Source organism: Myotis daubentonii, chromosome 1 (genome assembly GCF_963259705.1).
Source record: "Myotis daubentonii chromosome 1, mMyoDau2.1, whole genome shotgun sequence".
In the NCBI taxonomy this organism is placed as follows: Eukaryota; Metazoa; Chordata; class Mammalia; order Chiroptera; family Vespertilionidae; genus Myotis; species Myotis daubentonii.
The window spans coordinates 27,704,153-27,726,434 of record NC_081840.1 but is presented as its reverse complement, the minus strand read 5'-3'; the positions used below and the strand labels follow the sequence as shown (position 1 = coordinate 27,726,434).

The window sequence follows — 22,282 nt, the reverse complement described above, 5'->3', positions numbered from 1 at the left end:
AAGCACATTAACCCCAAGTAAGAGGGGACATTAACAAGGAAGCAGGTGAACTGGACCCAAAGCCGCCAGAAGGCAGGGCGGAGTGCGCTCAGTGGGTGCTCGCAGCTCTCTCTGCCTCTGCGTCCCGTTCAGTCCCCTCTGTGTGCGCCTGCTGTCACCACACCGTTTCTACTGGCCTCCCTGCCCTTCCCTTCCTCTCAGCTTCCCTACCCCTCTAGCCTCTGCTAACGCAGGCTCTTCCCCGTCACATTCCTGGGACAGGGCCCCCATTGGCGGGGGCTCACTGGGATGGACAGGGCGTGCCCTGGGGCCCACTGCGGCCCCTCCTGTGAAAGGGCTGGTTCCCTCGGGGAGTCTGGGCGTCCCCACTGAGGACCTGAGCTTGACCAGGGGCTTTGACGTCTGCCTCCCTGTGGCTTCCCTTTGCCAGGCCCGGATTTACTTCGGGGCCCCCAGCTTCTGGTGATGCGGCTCGTTTCTGCCTCACAGGTAAAGCATGGCCACTCCAAGCTGGTCTGGTGCGCTCTCGTCGGGAGAACCTTCTACTACTATCGGAGCCACGAGGACAAGGTACTCCCGGCCTCCGACAGCACCGCCCTCTCTGCCCCCAGACCCCATTCCTGGGGCTCCACTTTCCCTTCTACCCCGTAACCCCACAGCCAGTGCAAAGCCAGCTGACGGGCTCCCTCCGCAGAGCACGGCCCCGGCACCGTGGGGTCAGGCCACAGTTCCCCAAGCAGGCAGCCAGTGAGCTCTCGTCCCCCTGCCTCCTGTATCTGTCCTCATGCACAATTCCCAGCCCTGCAGGGCCGAGGGTTCCGAGGGAGGAGTCCCCTGTTACCCCCCCCCTCCCCCTGGCTCTCCCATTCACGGAAGCCTCTTGTCCGCAGCGACCCCTGGGCCACCTGCCCGTGCAGGACGCACACGTAGAGGAAGTTGACCGATCCTGCGACTCAGATGAGGACTACGAGGCCGGAGGAACCGGGCGGCTGCTCTCCTCCCACTGCACCCTGGTGATCCACCCCCCGGAGCACAGCCCCACCTACCTCCTCATTGGCACCAAGCAGGAGAAGGCAAGGGCGGCCGGGCCCGAGGCCACGCTGGGACCTGTGCTTCTCGTCTCCCCTTCTCTCTTCCCCACATTCACGTTTATTTCCTTCCTGGACATCTTGGCAGCTAGCAGTCCCTGGTTGGGAATATTCCTTATATTGAATTGTTCCCCGTGACCATCTCTTCCCTGAGGTAGAACCACAACCTTAGAAACCTGGGTTCGTGTTCACTCGATCCCAGGTCTTTCCTCTCAGACACGGGTGGCCCGGACTTCTGCTCACCAAGCCAGCTGAGCCCCCCTGGGTGTGGCCCCTTCAAGGAAGCCCCTGGGAGCTCTTGCCCCATCTCCCCACCCAGCCCCAGCAGATGGCCTTCCGTCCTCTTCCAGGACACGTGGCTGTATCATCTCACCGTGGCCGCGGGGGGCAGCAGCGCCAAGGTGGGGACCGCCTATGAGCAGCTCATTGGCAAGCTGATGGATGCTGAGGGAGACCCAGGTAAGGCAGCAGGGCCGTCCGCCTGGGTTGCAGGGCGGTGGCTGGGGAATTGGTCAGGAACCCAAAGAAAGCACTGCTGGACCCTGACGCTGTTTTAAAACCGCCGGAGCCGCCGAAGGGCATCCCCGTCCCAAGCTCCAGGGCCCGTCTCCGATGAAGGCCCTGAGGTGACCCCTCAGGCTGCCCACTGACCTGGGCCAGTGTTGTACTTTGTTCCCTGCAGCTCTGCTGGCGGGGAGAGGACTGATGAAGGAGGTCGCTGGCGAATCTATAGTGAGAGTTGTAATAAGCCAAGCCTCACCTAAGCCTGGGTCCCTGGGTCTTTATTTTGCTACTGATTCTGAGGAGCCGGAGGCACTGACAGCACACACCACACCCCCTCCACTCAGTGCCACAGCTTGTTTATTCCAGGCTGACACACACCCCTCCGTCCGGGCCTGACCCTGCGGGCCGGGCCTCCCTGCACACACAGGCTTGCACTCAGATGCCCACGCCTCGCACACTCGCCCTGTGACAGCCCCACGAGCTGAGCAGTAGCCGCCTTCCTGTGAGCGGTGCTTGTGAGCCCCACACTCTAGGTGTAAGCCCAGCACCACCGTGGGCCCCAGACAGTTAGACCCTCGTCTTCCCCCAGATCAGAGGGGTGGGTTGGGAGGAGAGTTCCCGCCCAGGGGTAACGGCTGCTGCTCTCCGCTGCTGTGCCTTGGCAGACTCGCCCCTCTGGAGGGACCCCATGCTGTGCTACAGCAAAGACGGGCTGCACACGTCCCTCACCACCCTGCCCTCCGACGCCCTGCAGACCGAGGCCCTCAAGCTCTTCAAGGTAAAGTGGGAGCGGAGCCCAGGCCCACCCCCGGGCGGGGCGCCCTCGCCATGTGCCCAGGCTCTGCCCCACGCAGCTCTGCCCGCCATGGTGATCCTCGGGTGAGAACATGCAGTTAGGGGGTGGCCCACAGAAGGATCTCAGAGGAGGGGCGGAGTCTCACAGGGTCCCCTCCACGTCCTGTAGGACAGGGAGGCGGAAGCTCTGGGCCTTGGTTCCCGAGCCTGGGGGAGCCTGTGAAGCTGGACAGGAAAAGGCAGGCCTGTGCTGTTTCTGAACCTGAGGGATTCTGGCCTCTTTTAGAATGCTCTTTGTGCCTGTCTCGAATATTCTCTTTTTAGAAAAGGACTATGTCTTGCTTATGTAATAGAAACATTTAAAGAAGGAAAGATTCTAGCCCGAGGTAGCCTTCCCCACAAGCACAGTGCTCCCAGGCAGTGCTCCCTCTTAGAAACATTCTCCCTGTGAACAAGCCCCCCCCCCACCCCGAGCCCTGGGCGGCCCAGGCTGTTCATTGTCTCCACACCTGCCAGTGCCCTCTGTCATGTCCCTGCCAGTGCTGCCAGCTCTTCATCAACGTGCCCGTGGAAGCCGCCTCTGTGGACTACCACGTGTCCCTGGCCCAGAGGGCCCTGCAGGTCTGCCTGGTTCACCCTGAGCTGCAGAGCGAGATCTACTGCCAACTCATGAAGCAGACCAGCTGCCGCCCGCCTCAGAAGTACTCCCTCACGCAGGTAGGGCTCCCCGGTGCAGAGCGGACAGGAGCCATTGGCCAGGGCTGCCCAGGAGCGGGAAACGGGAGGAGGTGACGACGCAGGTATCCTGAGCCTGGTAGCCAGTGGGCATGCTCAGAGCCGCCTCGGCACAGCTGCCCTCCCTGTGCCCCTTTGGATGAGTCTGTGTGCCGTCAGCTTGTGCGACTGCTGTTCTGGTCAAAGCCTGACCAAGTTGGCTTTGGTACCCAGAGAAGGTGGGGGCCCCGGTTTGGGTTTGGAGGGAGTGCCGAAGGCTCTGCAGCTCAGGGCCCTGAGGCGGGGCCTGCGGGCCCAGCATTCACCCCACGCTGCCTGTGCCCTGCAGTGCTGGCAGCTCCTGGCTCTGTGCGCCCCCCTCTTCCTGCCCCAGCACCACTTCCTCTGGTACATCCAACAGCAGCTCCAGCGCCACGCAGACCCCAGGTGAGAGAGCGCCATTTCCCCGCCGCCCCTTCACTCCCGCTGTGGCATGATTCAGTGTCACAGGGAAGCCGGGTCAGAGCCCCCCACCCTCTGAGACTTGCTCGGTGGCCATTGGGGGCTTCACCGGTGGCTGTAAACACAAACAGACACGTGGAGGTCTGGGCGGGCCTGGGCTTCTGCACATCCGTTCACGTGTGCATGGATGTTTTGTGGGGGCTGTTGCCTCCGGATTATTCCCAAAGTGTCATTCTCTGTGGCCATGTTCATATAGGCCCTAAATGGCAAGTTAATACCCCAGGCCCGTCTTCAGGGCTTGGCTCACAGCCTGCCTCAGCGGCTGACATGGTCCTGGCCGGGTCTGGGCGGGGAACCGAGGCGGCAGGGAGCTGTGGGTTCCGTGGCATCCCTTCCTCACCTGTCTTTTTAGAAATGAGACTGGCCAGTATGCCACGTACTGCCAGCGGGCCGTGGAGCGGACCCTGCAGACGGGGGAGCGGGAAGCCCGGCCGTCGCGCATGGAAGTGCTGTCCATCCTGCAGCGGAACCCCTTCCACCACTCCTTGCCCTTCAGCATCCCCGTGCACTTCGCCAACGGGACCTACCAGGTGAGGGCGGGCGTGTGCCCTGTCCTGAGTCTCTTCCAGAGGGGAGCACCTTAGGGCCAGGCGGGTGCTAAGCCTCCGAGGATTGGCAGATTCTTGGCAAGCAAACCAGCAAAAGAATGGGCCTGGGACTTTGGGGTGGGAGTGGGGTTAGTGCCAGTGTGGCGGGAGGGAGGAGCTTGAATCGCAAAAGCGCTCCACTATTTGATGTCCTGGAAGTACAGCTTCGAACCCATGTGTGAACAAGAAACTGAGACACGTGACCAAGAAGATGGCGTGAAAGGGCCTCCAAAAAAGCGAGAGTAAAGGGCACACAGAGCTTATGCCGGGTTCGTCTCCAGTGGGCGGGCTCATCCCTGAGGCACGCACCCTCGCGTGTGAATACAGAACGGACGTCTCCTGGGCCCTTGCACCCGCCCTTGCTCCTTCTAGGCAAGCCTTCCCACCTCTGGACGCAGACCCCTCCGCGGGCCCTAGTGGGCGTCCCTCAGCAAGCCCCCCTGGGGCTGTCCTCTCCCCTGCAGGTGGTGGGCTTCGACGGCTCCTCCACAGTTGACGAGTTCCTCCAGCGGCTGAACCAGGAGACAGGCATGAGAAATCCGTCCCACTCCGGCTTTGCCCTCTTCACAGATGATCCGTCTGGCCGGACCCTGGAACACTGCCTGCAGGGGAGAGTCAAGGTGGCCGCCTCCCCGCTGAGCCCTGAGCCCCGCTGTCCCACCGCCTGGCTTCGGGGTTTTGGTGGGGAAAAGCCTGCTCTGCTGGGTGTCTGGCTGTGTCACAGCCTGTTTGGTGCTGAGCCAAAGGTGCCCCCCCTTCTATGCCATCCTAAAACGTGCCCGTGTGGGCAAAGATGTTTGTGCTCTTGTCTCTGGAGAGAAGAGCCCTTACCCCTCTCTCCCTGGGGTGGCTGTGCAGCATCCAGGGGAAGCTGCTGCTCAGCTGGGGTGGGAGGGACAGGAGGAGCTTCTCAGCAGCAGCCTGACTGAGCCTGCCGGTTGCAGGCACACGCGTGCACACACGCACACAGGGACACGGGTGGGCACCTGCATGCCCAGAGTCCCTGGATGTTGTGTCTGCCAGGCCTATGCTGTGCCTACAGGTTCAGCCACAGTTTTAGGAAGTAGGTCCTTATGGTACTTGGGTATGAAAGGCTCTTGAATGGGACTGAGGACCTGTCTTGTATTGTGGTCTGAGATTAGAGCCGTGGTGCGTGTTAAGTGTTTGAGGGAATGTGCTGTAGCACTTATGAGCTGCTGTGAGGGTTTGGGTCCGTCTGCTTTCTTTATGGCAGCAGGACAGAGGCCTCTAGTCCTGTACCATTGCTGGGAACACTGTGCTACATGCCTTCTCTGTAAATGTCGGGCATCTGCAAGGCTTTGCTACACAGCAGGCCTTTGCTGAAGAGGAGAGTGGGGTGGGATGGAATGGGAGCTGGTGATGTGAGGCCATGGTTTTTGACTGGGGCCTGCCTTGCCTCGGGGTGGGGGGCGCTCAGATGTTAAGGCCAGTAGGGGAAGCTTTGCTTTGCTGCGCACGCCAAGTCTGTGAGGAAGCGCAGGCACCTGGGGTCCTGGCCCCGTAGGTCATCCTCTCCATGGAGGACAGTCACTCCACTCTGCCCTGCTGCTCTGCCCGAGGCCAGCCCTGCCTGGACCTCATGCCCCTCACCAGGTGCTTTTCTGACTTTTGTCTTTGCCTCTTCAAGCTCTGCGATGCCATTTCCAAGTGGGAACAAGCCCTGAAGGAGCTGCACTCCAGGAAGTCTGAGGGTGGCACGCGTGTCGTGAGGCTGATGTACAAGAGCAGGTCCTGAGCACGCCCAAGGGGGGGGCCAGGCGTGAGGGCTGCGCCTGGGGTGCACAGGCAGGAGGCCCACAGATACAGCACCGCATGGTGCTTATTAGCTGGGGAGCCAGGCCGACTGGGCAGCTCAGCTCTCAGTCCCTATACTGCATGTACACACACATGCATGCTTACACACACACACACATACCAAGAAAACAGACCAACCTCATGAGATGGCTGCATGTGTTACCTTAGGAGAGGGAGATTTTGTATGAGCACTAAATTTAAGGCTAGAAACAAATTGCTCCTATACCAATTCCAGGGAATACAGAAGTAGGCATCCTGACTTTTTACCAATTTGAGTAAGAAAATTCCATCCCAGTTATGTCTCCAGGCAAATAGTTTCCATTAGTCTCTTGGCTTCTTAACTCATCCAGTTCCCTAATAAGTTGTGATTCCTGGTACCAGATCCCTTCATCAAATCCCGTAAGTCTAATGGTGTATCCAGAATTAACCACATGCTACTGTTGCCATGAGAACTATGGGCTCTGTGGCATGCTTGCTTAAATATTTTGGAGGCAATAGAAAATAGGCTTAGAAATGGTATAAAAAGAGTCATTTCTTTCTTTGGAAGTCAAGATAAAACAGATGCCAAGATGACCTCGTCCTTTTGGGATCCCAGCTGACCTGGCTTCTCGCCCTCTTCCCTGTAGGCTGTACTTTCGGGGTCAAGTCAAAGGGGAGACGGAACGCGAGCGTCTGCTGCTTGCCTTCCAGACCAGTGGCGAGATCGTGGCCGGGAGGTTTCCCGTCAACAAGGAGCTGGCTCTGGAGATGGCTGCCCTGATGGCCCAGGTACGGGTCTGTTTGGGAATCAGGAGGGTCAGGCACCACCTTTGGACTCGCAGGCGGAATGCGCCACACAGCCTGGAGCAGGAGATTCTGCAGGAGGGCGGTGCCAGAGGAGAGGGTGGCCTTGCCCCTGGCTCCTTACCCAGCGGAGCTCCTCATTGCACACACAGGCTGCGTGCAGATCTGTGGGCGGGAATCCAGAGGCCTGGGTTTGAGTCCTGGCCACTTCAAGCTCTGAGATGTTGGCCACGTTACTTTACTTGTCTGTGCTTTAGTTTCAATTTCTGTGGACTGAAAACAGATACCTCCATACCTACCCCCACAGGGTTGTTGTACTAAGTATGTTCTTAAATAATGCAATAACAGAATGTATGCCGTAACATTGGTATTTAAAGCTGTCAAACATTTTAACTAGAATTAGAAAAGGAACACACATTCAGACTTTGACTCTTCTCCCTGTTACCTTTAGGAGGCCATCTTGCCAAAGGTATCTGGGATACCTGTATGGTTCCCATAGATCTACTTGCTGAAAAAGAAGGGGAAATAATAATAGCTGATCTTTAGCTCTGCCCTGTCCGGCTCAGTTGGTTGGGCATCATCCCATGTATCAAAAGGTTGTTGGTTCAATTCCCTGACAGACCACATACTTGGGTTGTAGGCTCCATCCCTGGAAGGTACGTGCAGGAGGCAGCCGATCGATGTTTCCCTCTCACATCAATGTCTGTCTTCCTCTTTCTCTCCCTCTTTCCCTCTCTCTTTCCCTCCCTCTCCTCCTCTCCCTCTCTCTCTCTGATAACTGATCTTTAATATAATAAACACGTATTAAATACTCTATAGAGGACCCTGTGCTAAATATTTTATACTAGAGGCCCAGTGCACAAGATTCGTGCGCTTAGGGGGGGTCCCTTAGTCCAGCCTGCACCCTCTTGCAGTCCAGGAGCACTCAGGGGATGTCTGACTGCTGGTTTAGGCCCTCTTATATTCAGGCCTGGTGCATGAGATTTGTGCACTTGGGGTGGGTCCCTCAGCCCGGCCTGCACCCTCTCACAGTCTAGGAGCCTTCGGGGGATGTCTGACTGATGGCTTAAGCAGGGAGTAGGCCTAAGCTGGCAGTTGGACATACTTAGTGCTGCCGCGGAGGCAGGAGAGGCTCCCACCACCACTGCTGCACTCGCCAGCCATGAGCCCGGCTTCTGGCTGAGCGGTACTCCCCCTGTGGGAGTGCACTGACCACCCGGGGGCAGCTCCTGTGTTGAGCATCTGCCCCCTGGTGGTCAGTGCATGTCATAGCGACCGGTTGTTCTGCCATTCGATTTGCATATTAGCCTTTTATTATATAGGATATATTATCTCATTTAGTTCTCATCCCCACATTGAAGCTCAGAGAGTTTAAGTAACCTGACCAGCATTACAAAGCTGGTAAGTGGCAGAGTTGGGATTTGAGCCAGGTCTGACTCCAAAGGCCACATTTGGAACTCTCTGATACACAGTTAAGTCGGTCCTCAGCATCATCAACTTGTTCTACAGCTTTAAGCAAAACATCTCATCAACATCATAATGAAGTGACATTGAGCAAAACTGTTCTTCAAGGACCTGCTGTACTCTAGGATCTGTAGCATCTTCAATCCTATGTCCCATATTTTTGGATTGGAAGCCAGAATTTCTACATTGTTTTCCCTGTTTGCCTCTAATTAACTGTGTCTTTGGTTAAGGCACTTAACCTCAGCTGGAAAATGAAAGTTGGACTAGATAATCTCTAATATTCCAGGACCCTAAGGTTGTTTATCTCTAGTGTCTGTGAAACTGGATATAAAAGGCCAGTTCACAAGAAGTGTTTTTTCACATCCATTTACACCTCCCCAGTAAAGTTATGAAAAAAAGGGTTTATTACACCCTTCTCAACAGCCCACCCTCACCACTATGCCCATACCACCCGCACCATGTCCATATTCTTGACTTGTAAGCTTCCATGTGTTTCTATCACAGGTAGAGTTTGGGGACTTGGAGAGGCATCTCTCGCCAAGCCCTGGGGGCACACCCCCTTCCAAGGCTCAGCACCACCTACAGCAGGTGCTAGACAGGTTCTACCCAAGGCGCTACCGATACGGGACACCCACTGAACAGCTGAGGTAGGCTACCAGGTCTTACAGCAGCGGTTCTCAACCTGTGGGTTGTGACCCCTTTGGGGGTCGAACGACCCTTTCACAGGGGTCACCTAAGACCATCGGAAAACACATATATAATTACATATTGTTTTGTGATTAATCACTATGCTTTTATTATGTTCAATTTGTAACAATAAAATTGGGGGTCACCACAACATGAGGAACTGTGTATTAAAGGGTCGTGGCATTAGGAAGGTTGAGAACCATTGTCTTATGGGGTCTTGTGGGAGATGCGGGCTGCGGACTTGGGGAGGTCTCAGAGCTGCCATGGGAACATGTTGGCACTTCCCCAGTACCATTTCTCTCCATCTGTCCAATCCAGGTACCTAGTAGATCAGCTGACCACAAAGTGGGCAGCACTGCAAGGCTGCTCTCCTCCTGAGTGCATCCGCATCTACCTGACCGTGGCCCGGAAATGGCCCTTCTTTGGTGCTAAGCTCTTTGCTGCTCAGGTAAGTGCAAGTGGTTTCTAGTGGAAGGAGTGGTGACCACGCCCTCAGGAATGCCCTAAGTATCTCTTGGAGTTATAGTCCCTAATCATGTTTGAGTCTAGTCTGCAATGCCTGCCTGCAAACTAGCAACCACCAGAGGTCGCTATCTTTCCACCCATTTCTGACCTACTCCCCATATTCCATGGTCCAGAGCAGTTGTGATTCATTGCTTAGGGTCCAGGATTCTTTCTGGGTGTCCCACATCTTTCCTTTATTGACTTCTTTCTCAATGCTACCCTGGGGGGAAAAAGATAGGATCAGCTAGTTATAAGGGCATATAACACGGGATCCCACTTGGTATGGGAAGTTGGGGAAAGCTACTGAAAAAGGTGACATGCCTACCTCCCCAGCCTTTTGGGGATTGCCCTACTGCAGCGCTGGCAGCGAAAAGTCGTTCCAGGAATTGTCCACTAAATAGCCACTTTTCTTACTTGTAGGGTCTGTCGCCCATAAGATTGTATTTTGCTTTCCTGTTTCTTTTACAGTCCCTGTGAAAATTGATTGAAGCAAGATGCATTCCAGCTGGGAAAGACTGGGTTGAGGGCTGTCAGTGTCAGAGCTGGGAGAAAACAGTCTGTTCCCCACACCCATGACAGAGCAGCCAGGGATGCTCTATTCTGCGCACAGAGCTTCCCAGTGGATGGCCTGTAGCAGGATAGGCTGTGATCTCCTCCTGCTCGCGATTGTTAGTAGGTAGCCAGAGCCCCAAGGCCAGATGCCTCCTGTGCTCTCCAGCATGCTGCACAAATGCCATCTTTTGTTTTCCAAGATAAGGAAAAGGTTGGAAATCACTGCCTAGCAGATCCCTGCGTGTGCCTTCCTAAGAAAGCTCTCATGGTTCAGAATCCATCGCTGTGGATGTGTCTGATGGGGTTTTCCTGTTTCCCCAGCCTGTACAGCTGTCTTCCAAGGAGAACCCTCTGGTATGGATTGCTGTGAATGAGGATGGTGTCAGCATCCTGGACCACAACACGATGGTAAGGAAGGAGGAGAGCTGGCTCCCTGATCCCCTCCTTCTCCTGAATAGTCTTTTCTTCTCTCTGGACTCAAAAGCCTGAGTGAAGTGACCATGCCCCCCTCTCCCTACCCCCTGCCCAAGCACAGCTGTTCTCTAGTCTAGACACAGCATGTAGACATCGGAGATGTGTATCTCCAGATTATGACCACTGAGGAGTTCTTTCCTGGTTAAGCTCCCTGTGCTCAGAAGAGACGGGATGCTGGTTCCTAGCTCGGAGTCAGGGGGAAAGTTTCCCCAGGACTAACCAGCTCTTTCCCACAGCAAGTGCGTGTCACCTACCCCTACTCTTCAGTGACGACCTTTGGTGGCTTCCGGGACGACTTCATGCTTGTGATTAGATCCATTCCAGACCAGAGCTCTGGAAAAGGCCACATTGAAAAGCTGACCTTCCGGATGGCCGCTCCCAAGGTGGGTCTGAGAGTTCCTGAAACATTTTACTCTGACCTGTAATGTAGGAAGAGGTGGACTTGGAGCTGAGAAAGGAAGCTGGGTTGTGACCATCTCCTGGAAGAGCCCTGCCCCAAAGGAAACTCGGCCTTGCCTATGATCATGGCTCCAAAGGGCTCCGGTGGAGTTGCTCGGCAGTCACTGCTGGGCAGACAGTGAGGGCTGGCTAGGAAGGGCACTCACTCAGGCCCAGCTACTCTGTGCCCTTCACATGATCTTTCCTGCTCTCAATCCTCCGCGCCATGCAGGCTGGAGTTGGGTGCGGTGCTCACTCACTGTTCTCCTTGCAGCAGGACCAGGGCAGCTGCCCCCTCAAGATGTTCTCACCTTGTCCTGGGCTCTGCTGTCCCAACACTAGTCCTCAAGTGGGACAGTCTGCACATGCTCCCCTGTCCTCCAGGTCTTAATTCCGCCCAAAGACCTCTTTTGCCTTAAGGGCTTTATTCCCACTCAGTACAGGAAATGTTGACTAGTGAACGTAAGAATTACAAAGACTCAGAAACCTAAGTCCTCATTTTAGGTTCCTGACTCTGAGAGTTCCTTGGAAACCTTGTTGCTTTGATCCTAAAGCTGGAGATTGCCAGATTTCCTCCTCCTTTTAACACACCCCTACCAAAGGAGAAGATATGCGGGCCCTTTGCTCCAGGGAGGCCCCCTGCCCCAGCTTGGAGCCAGAGAGGAAGTGCCGCCTGTTCTCAGGGTACTGTGCGTCTCACAGGACCTCCAGACCAATAGGCGCCCATTTCACTGGGCCTCTGAACCGCACAGTAATGACCCCCTTTGGACGATTTCTCCCAGGTGTGCATTTTAAGAGAGAAAGGAACTGAAGCCCAGGAAGGTTATGTGCCCTGTATAACAGCGAGTGAGAGAGAAAGCCAGTATTCGAGCCAAGGCTAGCTCATGTCCTTCATTTCCCTGTTGTCTCCTTAGATTGCAGAGGCTACCCTCCTCATGGCCAGCTACATGAGCCACTGCTCCATAACTGTGAACGCACCCACCAGGCTACCTGCTGCCCACCAGCCATGGGAACTGGCTGGACAACAGCTCTTTGCTTCTCTTCCACGGGCTGCCAAGGGGCCAACGTTGCTGTGAATATTTCTCCTGCCCCTTTCCCCGCCACCTGGTGCCTCTGGGGTCGGAGATACGAATGCTGGGGCATGGCACTACTGTGATGGGTCCAGCACCCTCCCCAGCCCGCCCTGGTTTGTTCTGTGAAGTGTGTACTTCAGTGTCCACGAAGCCTCTATTCTCTAGGTGCCTTATGTTTCAGGGCCCAACTTTTAAAAAGCCAGGCCCAGTATAAAAACCACTGTTTTTTTCCCCCCACCAGAGTATGAGTGCTGGATTCTGCCTGCTTCTAGACAGACAGGGAGGTCTGGTTCCTGAGGGCATCAGTGCCGTACGTCAGAGCTTTCCCCACTGGCACCCTGGGGGAGGCGAATCTGTTGTATACTGTATACGGTCCTTATGTGGGGATTTATACTTGAAGTTTTCCCAACATCCTCAAATCCTAAGGACCAAAATTTCCCGTTCACCCCAACTCTGACAGAAGCCTAGAACTCACTAAAACTAGGTTTCCTTTTGCAGGTGGGAAAGGGGTTGGCAGGGCTGGAGGGAAAGAGCGGAGGCCTTCCCTCCCCTACTGCCCGTGAGTAGGCGCCCTGCAGTGCCCTGCCCTCGGGGCAGCAGCTCCTCTTTGTAGGACAGGAGCGCTCCCTGCCGAGATCGAAGCTGCTCTTCCTCACACTGGACTGTAAGCCCAACTGGGTACAAGCTAAGGCAGATGCAGGTCTAACTTGGCCCCTCGTTCTCCTTTTAACTACTGGACAGGGCTCAGTGAAGGCTGTGCTCACTGCTGTAGGACGAGGTGGCCATCGCTCGTTTCCCTGCTCTTCAAAAGACCAAGCAGATGCACTCTGCTTTTTGCTACTCTGGGAGCCACCAGAATGAGTCAGAAACAGGTGACCCCTTGGGGCTTGCGGGCCTGGATCTGCTCCTCAGGACTTCTGGCGAGCTTCTGCTGGGAATTAGTTTGAGGACAGAGGACAGGTGATGTCTGTCCCAGAAACCGAATGTTGCTTCCACCTTTTGCCTTCCTAACGATGCCAGTGTCCCCCTATCCCACTGAGACCTTATGTTAAGTGCAGAGGAGAGGCTCTTTGTTTCCACCCTCCCCTAACAAAGAAAGACGAAAGAGTTCACTGGTACTCTGATTTGCCAACATTGGAAACGGAGTTTATTTCATAGCTCTAAGACAGTCTTATCATATGTCAATAAAGTGCTGAAAACTGTATGGTCTTAGCATTTACCCTGACAAAGTGTGGGTATTTTACCCTGACAATGTACACGTGTGTGTGTGTGTGTGTGTGCGTGTGTGTTGCACACTGCAGAAGCAAGCACTCGGCTGGAACTAGTTTATGTGAGCACTTCAGCTCCTGCAGCTTCCCCTCTCATCCTTTACACCAGGGGTGGAGAACCTTTTTTCTGCCAACAGCCATTTGGATATTTATTACATCCTTCTCGGCCCATACAAAATTATCAACTTAAAAATTAGCCTGTTGTATTTGGTCAAACATTTCTGTTCCTGCCTTTCACCCAGCATTTGGGTTCTAATTGGGACATTCCTACCTGGAACACATCAACACATCACACGTACCACAGACTTCTGAAGAACCCCTCCAGGGCTGGTGTAAAAGGCAGAAATGACATCTCTGGTTTTGTGATACTTGAGTGTCTCTAAGGCCCATGAGGATATTACCCACCTGGGAGTTTTAAAAACATTAGGATCTGCCCTGGTGTGTGTTGCTCAATGGTTAGAGTGGCAGCCCACATACCAAAGGGTCTTGGGTTCAATTCCCGGTCAAGGGCGCATAGTTGGGTTGCAGGTTCAATTCTTGGCCCCAGTCAGGGCATGTGCTGGAGGCAACCAATCAGTGTGTCTCTTTCACATCGACAATTCTCTCTCATTTTCTCTCTCCCCCCTTCTCTATCCCTTCCACACTCTCTAAAAACCAATGGGAAAAAATATCCTCAGGTGAAGATTAACAAACTAAAAATAAAATAAAAATTAGGATCCCAAAGAAAAAGTACAGGAGAACAGAGCTGTGTTCATACTGAATTTGGGGGTCAAGCTATTTCCCCCACCTTCTCTCCTTCCCAATCCTTCAGGAATCCTTCCTTAGTTTATGAATTTTATACAGAAGAAACTGTCTTACCAACAAAGGCTTCTACAGTTTGCATGTTTATCCTTCTTTAACATGTTCCTAGAAACCAAAGTCAAATTTCTGTCTGGACTTTTGTCTCATTCCTCTCGGCAAAAGAAGTTTTTGAGTAACAAGAGTATTAATGTGCTTCATACCCTGACTCAAATGCCACATTCATGTTTGTCAGTCAAAAGCAGGTGTCTGTGAACCAGGCAATTACTGTACATGTTTAGGAAGGAGACCTGTTTATTAAGAGATTCATCATATTTAACCCTATACAGACAAAGGAGCTAGGGGGACAGAGTCTAGTCTTCTGGGACATTTCTTCCCACTAACCCAGTGCCTGAAGAGCTGGACTATTTACTTAACTTTTATATAGCTGGAAATTGTCTTTCTCAAGAGATCTGATATCCATTTCCCATTGTCTTGCTCCACAAAATTCAACAAAAAGTCAACTTGAATGTGCTTAGAAAATTCGCAAAGTGCTCTTTGTCAACATGGCCTTTGACAGACCGTTTCTTACGGTCTCCTCTCAGTTGGTAACATACACATACCTTACGAGAGGAGCACTGAAATACCAGGAACACTTTGCTCAACATCACACAATGAGCCGAGTTCCAGTCACCTGCTCTGTGGCTCTCAGATCCACTGCATCCATCCTGGCTCCTAGGGCCGTGTCCACATGATGGTTTGAATACAGCAAAAAACACCAGCGCACGGGCTTAGGAGTCCTTTCCCACGGAAGACAGCCTGGCCTTCTGAGTGCTGGGGCTCATGGGCTTGTGGATGTGGCTTTCCCGTGTGCCAGGATCTCCTGGCAGCTCCTGTACACTTCAATCAAGCAGTCCAGCCGGGGCTTGGCACTCTGAAGGCCAAAGGGAAGAAAGGCACAGTCAGGTGAACAAGAGAGCTTAGGAGTGCGCATCCCTGTGCAACCTCACTCTCACCCACACCCAGGGGTCTATAGGCACAGGTGGGAGCTCAGAGGCGGAGTGCAGGCCTCACAGCACCTTGTTGGAAGAGTCCCTTACTAGGCCCTCAGCACAGCCTGTGAATTCTGCAAAGCCAGATCTCAAAGACAGTTTATAATCTGTATAAGTTTCATGATCTCCATCTAAGAGCAAGCAAGAGGGTTAACAAGGAGACCCTCCTCGGGAGTGTCACAAGCTGTGGGACAGTCCTCAGAGACAAGGAGGGCAGCTTCACATGTCAACATTGACAAATACTGTGTATAAGGAAATGTAATACAACTGAGTTAAAAGAAAGCCACAGAATGGGAAAAAGGTGAGGATGGCATATGCAATAAAAGTTTGCTACCCAAATACATAAATTGTTACAAATGCATAATCAATATCTACATTCTACTTAACTAAGAGAGGAGGTACGGATAGTTTAAAACAAGAAGAAATATTAGTAGGTAGATACAAAGAAATATGAAAAGTTTTTGTCATTTAAAGTACAAATTTAAAATTTTTAATTCCTTTACCGACATACTAAACAAGCTATACCCACTGTTAGCCAAGACTAGAAAAACACAAATCCCCCCAAAGTATATGAAGTTGTCCAATCTCTATAGCCAAATCTCAAATACTATAAAAATCCATGAAGCTATTCATAAACTTTAATAAAATAATTTTGAACTATGATGCAAAAGAATTTTAGCTTAGCTGCCTTAAATCCTTTGAGAAACAGGGCAGTGAGGCAGTAAACTGCAGATGTGAATTATACACCTATAAAGGAATTTATTACAATTATGTTTATATAAGTGGTTTTTTAGAAGAGCAAAAAATACCCTAGGATGTGATTTCAAAAGTTAGCAATAGAGTGGCTAAATAAACTGATACTTGACATGATGGTATAATTATTTAGTAAGTACAGTGGCCTTTGCAGATGCATGAAAATATGCATGTCAAATTTAAAAAGCAAGATACAAAACCGTGTATATTGTAACAGTATGTGTAGATCAGTAACATCTACATAAAATTATATTGGTAGACTGACAGAGCCCAAGGACATGAATAGTGATTTACAGGCAGAAGTTGCTATCTATTTTTTCCCTAAAATCTGTGTAAATTCGTAATATTTCTGAAAGCCTGTATTTGCCTCAAAAGGAGCTCCTGAGCCCTAGCTGGTTTGGCTCAATGGATAGAGCGCCGGCCTATGGACTGAAGGGTCCCAGGTTCGATTCTGGCCAAGGGCACATGCCTGGGTTGTGGGCTCGATCCCCAGTAGGGAATGTGCAGGAGGCAGCCAATCAATGATTGTCTCTCATCATTGATGTTTCTCTCTCTCTCTCTCCCTTTCCCTTCCTCTCTAAAATCAATAAAATATATTTTTTTTAAAAAAGGAGCTCCTGAAAGAACTAAAATCCCAATTCTCACTAAAAATAGCCATCAGGTATCCTCATATGTTCCTGACAACAAGAGTTTACATTGCTACTGTACAGAAGTAGCTGTGGATACGTGCCGGAGGGGGGCGGGGGAGGTAGAGGATTTCTTTGGAGAAGAAAGTTAAGCCAAGTGTTCTGTACTCACCTGGAAGACAGGTACTACTTGGGATATCCCATTTGGTTCCATTGGGTCGTTCAATAAAATGCAAAGGTAGTAAATCACCTTCTGCTGTAAGAAAATACACCAAATAGCAGAGATCTAAGTGAAACTCATTTTGTCTCTTTTTCTTCAAGGGATGATTAAAACTTTTTCATAAATAGATATCTCTAAGTAGAACACTTGATAGCTTTTGAAGTGAGGGAGAAGTGTATTCTCATGCAACAATCACCACCAGAGATGATTCTGAAACTGAGCCAAAAATAAAATTGAAATGCTGACACCCTATCCATGAGCACCTGCTGTGTCTCTTTAAAAAGGGACACCCTGGTCGGGTAGCTCCATTGGTTAGGGCGTCATCCCCATATGCCAAGGTGTGATTCAATCCCTGGTCAGGGCACATGCAAGAATCTACCAATGAATGCCTAAATAAGTGGAAAAACAAATCAATCTCTCTCTCTCTCTTCTCTAAAAATAAATAAATAGATAATATAAAAGGACATACCTTTTTTCAATAGAAGTCACTTTTATGGTTTTGGACATAACCAAAAGGAAACATTGCAAGTACTGGAGCAGAGAGTCCTCAATTTTAATTTTGTGACATCTAATACTCCAGGTACTAAAACAGTTCAACTTCAGGCACACTCCATGGGCTACCCCTCCAGAGGGGCCTGATACCACTTACATACTTACCATATAAATAGCCTCATTAATGATAACATCCTTCACCTTGCCCATCTCAATGAAGGTGGTGCTTTCTTTGCCAGAGGCATAGGATGAAGTCATCTGGATGCCCAGGGAATCAATGATTAACAGACTCTCCTGATCAATCTTCACAAAATGGAGGTAACCAAGCAGGCCTATGAGGGTGATGAAGATGGCAGCAGAGAGGATCATGCTGTTCTGGAGAGAGAGCCAGACACCGGCAGTAAGATTACCAGCTGGTCGTCTGCATACGCCACTGTTTAATAAGTCAACTCTAGGCAATGCAGGAGGAAGCCTTGTTCTGCTGTGAGTTGAACAGGTAAGAGGAACATGCATGGAGGAAGAGGAAATCACTTTCATTTGTGCTCTGAAGAACTATGAAAGCATATGACGAAATACAGACAACAAACAGATCCTGGAAGAGAACCTCTATCAGCAAAATATCCATCAGAGATTTTTCTTCCAAAACTGCAACTTAAGGACTCAGACCTTTCCTCTCACACTCCCTCAGAATAATATGTAGTGCAAAATCACAGACTCAACAATAATAAAATGCTTCACACAGTGTAAGAGATACAACCCAACCACTCCTTCCTAATAGAACTTCGAGTGAATCATGATTGGTTCCCACTCCTGCCAATGACTGGTTTAGAAAGGGACACATGACACAACTCTGACCAATGAGATGTGAGGGAAGATCTCCTGGAGGGGTTTCTGGAAAACCAAGTCCATCTAAAAAGAGATATAAGGAAGATAAGGTCCCTACATCCTGAGGGTTTTGTTTTTTTAAAATATGTTTTTATTTATTTCAGAAAGAGGAAGGAAGAGCGAGAGAGAGAAAGAGAGAGAGAGAGAGATTGAAACATCAATGATGAGAGAGAATCATCGATTGGCTGCCTCCTGCACAACCCCTACTGGGGAGCAAGCCTGCAAGTAGGCATGTGCCCTGACTGGGAATCCAACTGTGACCTCCTGTTCATAGGTCAATGCTCAACCACTGAGCCACACTGGCCAGGTAATCCTGAGGTTTTGATTCTGCAACTACTATGGCATCTGTTAGACCATGTGGAAAGCTAGGCTGAGGACAAGTAGAGTACACCAAGATGAAAACAAAACAAAACAATCTACTGAGTCTTTTATGCCCTCCTACCTTCTGACATCTTGTTTTGTTAACAGAAAATAACAGAGAGATTCTCATGTAGAACTCTTTTAGTTGTTTTGGGTTGTGACTAACTGATGTATTAAGGCTGACTGATGAACTGATATGACTACCCGATGTGTTAAGCGCTCAAGATGACATTTATTCCTTTGATTCTAAGACACATTGACAACCTTTTATCATTTCTGATGTTGAAATGTGTTTTTCTATTGATGTGTGTTTCTCTCATGAGGCACTGTTTTCTTTTTTCCATAAAGCTATTATATAGAAGGATGGCACCAGAAAAAAATCACTGGCCTGGAATAAAAAGAGATTCAGTAATTTGTGACTGGCATTCCTTGAAGGCAGGAAGTGTCTCATTATTCTTTGTGACTGACTGACAAGGTGCACTCCTTGACCTAACTCTAGTCAAGCTCTTCTAAGCCCCTGACCCTGCTGTCCATCCTTGTTGGGCCTGCATTGCCCAGTTGTAGCAAGAATCTTGCTAAGTCAGTTTAGAGAGAACTCCCACCTGACTGGTCTTCAGCACGAATCCTGTCAAGTCAGTTTAGCCCCTGATGTTTCCTTTTAGTAATTTCCCATCCACTGACCCCCACCCTGCTCCTCGACTATAAATTCCCATTTGTCTATGCTGTATTCAGAACTGAGTCCAATTATATACTGAGGTCTTTTTTCTCCTATCGCCATGGTTTCTGAATAAGATCTGTTTTTACCACTTTAACTATTAACCAGCTCTGATTTTCTTTGAAACTACCTTCCTTTACATTTTTAAAATTTATTTTTATAGAGATACAGAAGGAGGGAGGAAGGAATAGAGAGAGAGAAAGAGAAACTTCCATTTGTTGTTCCACTGGGCATTTAATAAGTATCTGTTCCCTCCTCACATGACCATATATATAAATTAAATATTTTTTTTGGGGGGAAGGAGCAGGACTGTCCTGGCAACTTAACTGAGTTATGAAGAAACTTTTAGATATAACTTGACACAAATTAAGGCAGTCCTAATTATGCATATATCTATGCTTGAATGGCAAAAACAGCTAATGGGTGCTGTAAAGGATGCGGTAATGGAAGCAATATCCAAATTAAAGAATAAATAGTCCTGCTGTACTTACTCTGACCAGATCACTCCTGAAATAAACTATTCAACTCAGGGCACTCCATATGAAACTGAAAAAGGCCATGAGGGTGATTCCTTCCATTTGAGGGCTGTCACAGAACCACTGTACGTGACCCTCACAATGCTGAGGAGCTGGCGTGGCAGGAATCGATTCCATTTTAGGGATGTGGAAGCATCTGGGACAATAGGAATGGGTCTGGAAATGGAGCTTAAAAAACCTACCCATCTCTGAAATGTCCTAATTCTTTAGAAAGTCCTTGAAGCTGGGGGAGCGGTTGGGAGGAGGAGGAGTTAGATTGCCTTGAAAAACAGATTAGGAAGAACTGTCCATGTGAAGCTCTTAACCTGTGTGTGTGTCTACACCCCCTGCACAAGCCCACACACCAGGCGCCAGCGACAGCCTCTGCGCGACTACAGAGGAGGTATGGGGAGCAGCGGTTCCGAGGCGGGGAGGGGAGGGGAGGGGACGGGAGGACGATCCGCGAACAGTTCTCCCGCACCTCGGAGCTGAGTCCCTGGGAGCGTGCACTACATAAGGCGCATGGAAGTTGACCTTTCAGGCCAGTGGTTCTCAACCTTCCTAATGCCGCGGCCCTTTAATACAGTTCCTCATGTTGTGGTGACCCCCCAACTTCATTGTGACAAATTGAACATCATTAAAGCATAATGATTAATCACAAAAACAGTATGTAATGATATATGTGTTTTCCGATGGGTCTTAGGCGACCCCTGTGAAAGGGTCGTTCGACCCCCAAAGGGGTCGCGACCCACAGGTTGAGAACCGCTGTTTGAGGCTGTCGTGCAAGGACCCGGTGTGCACGGGCTGGAACCAGAGCACAGCAGCGACCCGAGGGAGGGAGGGAGGGAGGACCGGGCACACCCTGCACAGGCCGTAATGCAAAGAGCTGTCCAGCAGCGGACGGCGTCCCCAGCGCCAGCGAGCTCCCGCCCGCCGGCCCACGACTGTAGGAGGGTCCGCCGCCGCGAGGTCCGGGCTCGACCCCACGACCCCACAAACCCTTCCAACATCGCGTCCGGGCACCGACCGCGGGGAGGGGCGGCCCGGCCCTTACCTCGCAGAGGGTGAAGAGTCCGTAGGCCGCCAGCCACACGGAGCAGGTGACGGCGGTGAGCGAGCGCAGCGAGAGCCGCGGGCAGCTCAGGCAGAACTCGCGGCAGGACGGCGAGTAGCAGCGGCGCTGCAGGGCCAGGCGGCCGCCGTAGATGTCCGAGAAGCTCAGCTCGTCCTCCATGGCCGGAGGGCACGCACCCCGCGGGCCAGCCCCAGCCTCCAGCCCGCGGCCTCTCGCGGTCTCATCCACTTCCGGGAAGCGGGTGGCCACGCCCCCCCGCTCCGCGCAGCCTCAGTTCCGCGCGGCGGTCTTGCGGTTCAGCGTTCCGCGCTCCCGCTCGGCTGAGGTCCCAGGATTGTCTACTCCGAAGCCTCCTAGGGGGCCCGCAGCTCGGAGGACCGCTGAAAGCCGCTACTAACGTGCTTTTTCTGATGAACTGGTGTCCGTTTCTAAGCAAAGCACACCCCCAGGAGACAGTCCACAGGTATTCATCCATTCCTGTTCATTCATTCAGGAGCGGAGGGGCCTGCGGTGAGCAATGTTGTCCAGGCCCCTGCCTTCAAGAAGCTTCCTTTCTGGTGAGAGAAACAACATGGAAGTAACTTCAGACTCGCAGGGATGACTTTCAACAGTGCGGCCAGGAGAGCCTCTCTGCGGGCAGACGCTGGAGCCACAAGGGTGCAGAGCAGGCTGCTGGTGGATCTCTGGAGGAGGAACTTGCCCAGAAAGAAGAACAGGAAAAGCAAAGCCTAAGAGGCCGACACAGGGGGGGCTTATTGGAGGAATAAAGGTCCGAGCTGCCGATGGGAATTGGGGGGGTAGATAAGGGTCAGATCCAGGAGGGTCTTGCAGGGCCTGGTAAGGATTTGGGATTTCACGGCCCAGGACTTCTCTCTCCCAAACCACTGCGTGCAGCGGGGAGTAGGCAGACGGAGCTGGGAGGTAAGCAAAAGCGGAAGATGCAGAAGGTATGGATAATCCTATCTAATAAAAGAGAAACATGGTAATTAGCGTACGACCGCTACCCGTCCCATTGGCTAATCAGGGCAATATGCAAATTAACTGCCAGCCAAGATGCTGGCCGGCAGCCAGGCAGCTTGAAGCGAACATGAGGCTTGCTTGCGTCAGTGACGGAGGACTCCAACATTCCCCGCCTGCCACTGCCGGCCTCTGAGCTTGCAGTTTGAAACATTGTTACAATATAGAAGCTAAACAAAACCCCAGAAACCTGCTTTCAGCCAGCCGGGATCTCAGAGCTAGAGTTGAAACAGTGTTTCAATTATAGAACCCAAAGAAACCAGATACCTGCTTCCAGCAGCCGAGGCCTAAGAGCTGGAGCCAAGCCTCAGAGCTAAAGCTGGCCCAGAATACAAAAAGAGTAAAAGAAAAAAAGGAGCGGTTGGGAGCTTCAGTCACTGGCCATCCTGAAAACAGCCCTCAGCCCCTCACCCAGACTGGCCAGGCACCCCAGTGGGGACCCCCACCCTGAAGGGTGTGTGACCAGCTGCAAACAGCCATCATCCCCTCACCCAGGCTGGCCAGGCACCCCAGTGGGGACCCCCACC

General features: G+C 51.7%; 2 protein-coding genes across 3 annotated transcripts in view; one reads left to right on the top strand and one right to left on the bottom strand.

Annotated features, from left to right (window-relative positions):
• Positions 1-13,978, top strand: part of PLEKHH1 (pleckstrin homology, MyTH4 and FERM domain containing H1) — a 53,528-nt gene extending 39,550 nt beyond the window's left edge. Inside the window, exons 15-29 of the mRNA XM_059692866.1 lie at positions 490-570; positions 891-1,073; positions 1,439-1,547; positions 2,258-2,370; positions 2,928-3,104; positions 3,451-3,548; positions 3,976-4,153; positions 4,675-4,830; positions 5,859-5,959; positions 6,652-6,793; positions 8,777-8,919; positions 9,278-9,407; positions 10,337-10,423; positions 10,726-10,872; positions 11,842-13,978. Of these exons, the coding sequence (XP_059548849.1) occupies positions 490-570; positions 891-1,073; positions 1,439-1,547; positions 2,258-2,370; positions 2,928-3,104; positions 3,451-3,548; positions 3,976-4,153; positions 4,675-4,830; positions 5,859-5,959; positions 6,652-6,793; positions 8,777-8,919; positions 9,278-9,407; positions 10,337-10,423; positions 10,726-10,872; positions 11,842-12,003 (2,007 nt within the window). The 3' untranslated portion in view covers positions 12,004-13,978. The remainder of the gene's footprint in view (positions 1-489; positions 571-890; positions 1,074-1,438; positions 1,548-2,257; positions 2,371-2,927; positions 3,105-3,450; positions 3,549-3,975; positions 4,154-4,674; positions 4,831-5,858; positions 5,960-6,651; positions 6,794-8,776; positions 8,920-9,277; positions 9,408-10,336; positions 10,424-10,725; positions 10,873-11,841) is intronic.
• Positions 13,979-14,342: 364 nt separating this feature from the next.
• PIGH (phosphatidylinositol glycan anchor biosynthesis class H) lies at positions 14,343-20,960 on the bottom strand. 2 transcript variants are annotated; one of them, XM_059692842.1, is made up of 4 exons: positions 20,718-20,960; positions 17,354-17,563; positions 16,649-16,732; positions 14,343-14,979 (listed from the first exon to the last, which is right to left on the bottom strand). In XM_059692842.1, the coding sequence occupies exons 1-4, from the start codon at positions 20,895-20,897 to the stop codon at positions 14,887-14,889; spliced, it is 567 nt and encodes a 188-aa protein (XP_059548825.1). In that variant the 5' UTR covers positions 20,898-20,960; the 3' UTR covers positions 14,343-14,886. The 2 variants fall into 2 exon arrangements, with proteins under 2 accessions (XP_059548825.1, XP_059548835.1); XM_059692852.1 differs by having other exon boundaries at positions 16,649-16,729.
• Between the last annotated feature and the right edge of the window lie 1,322 nt (positions 20,961-22,282).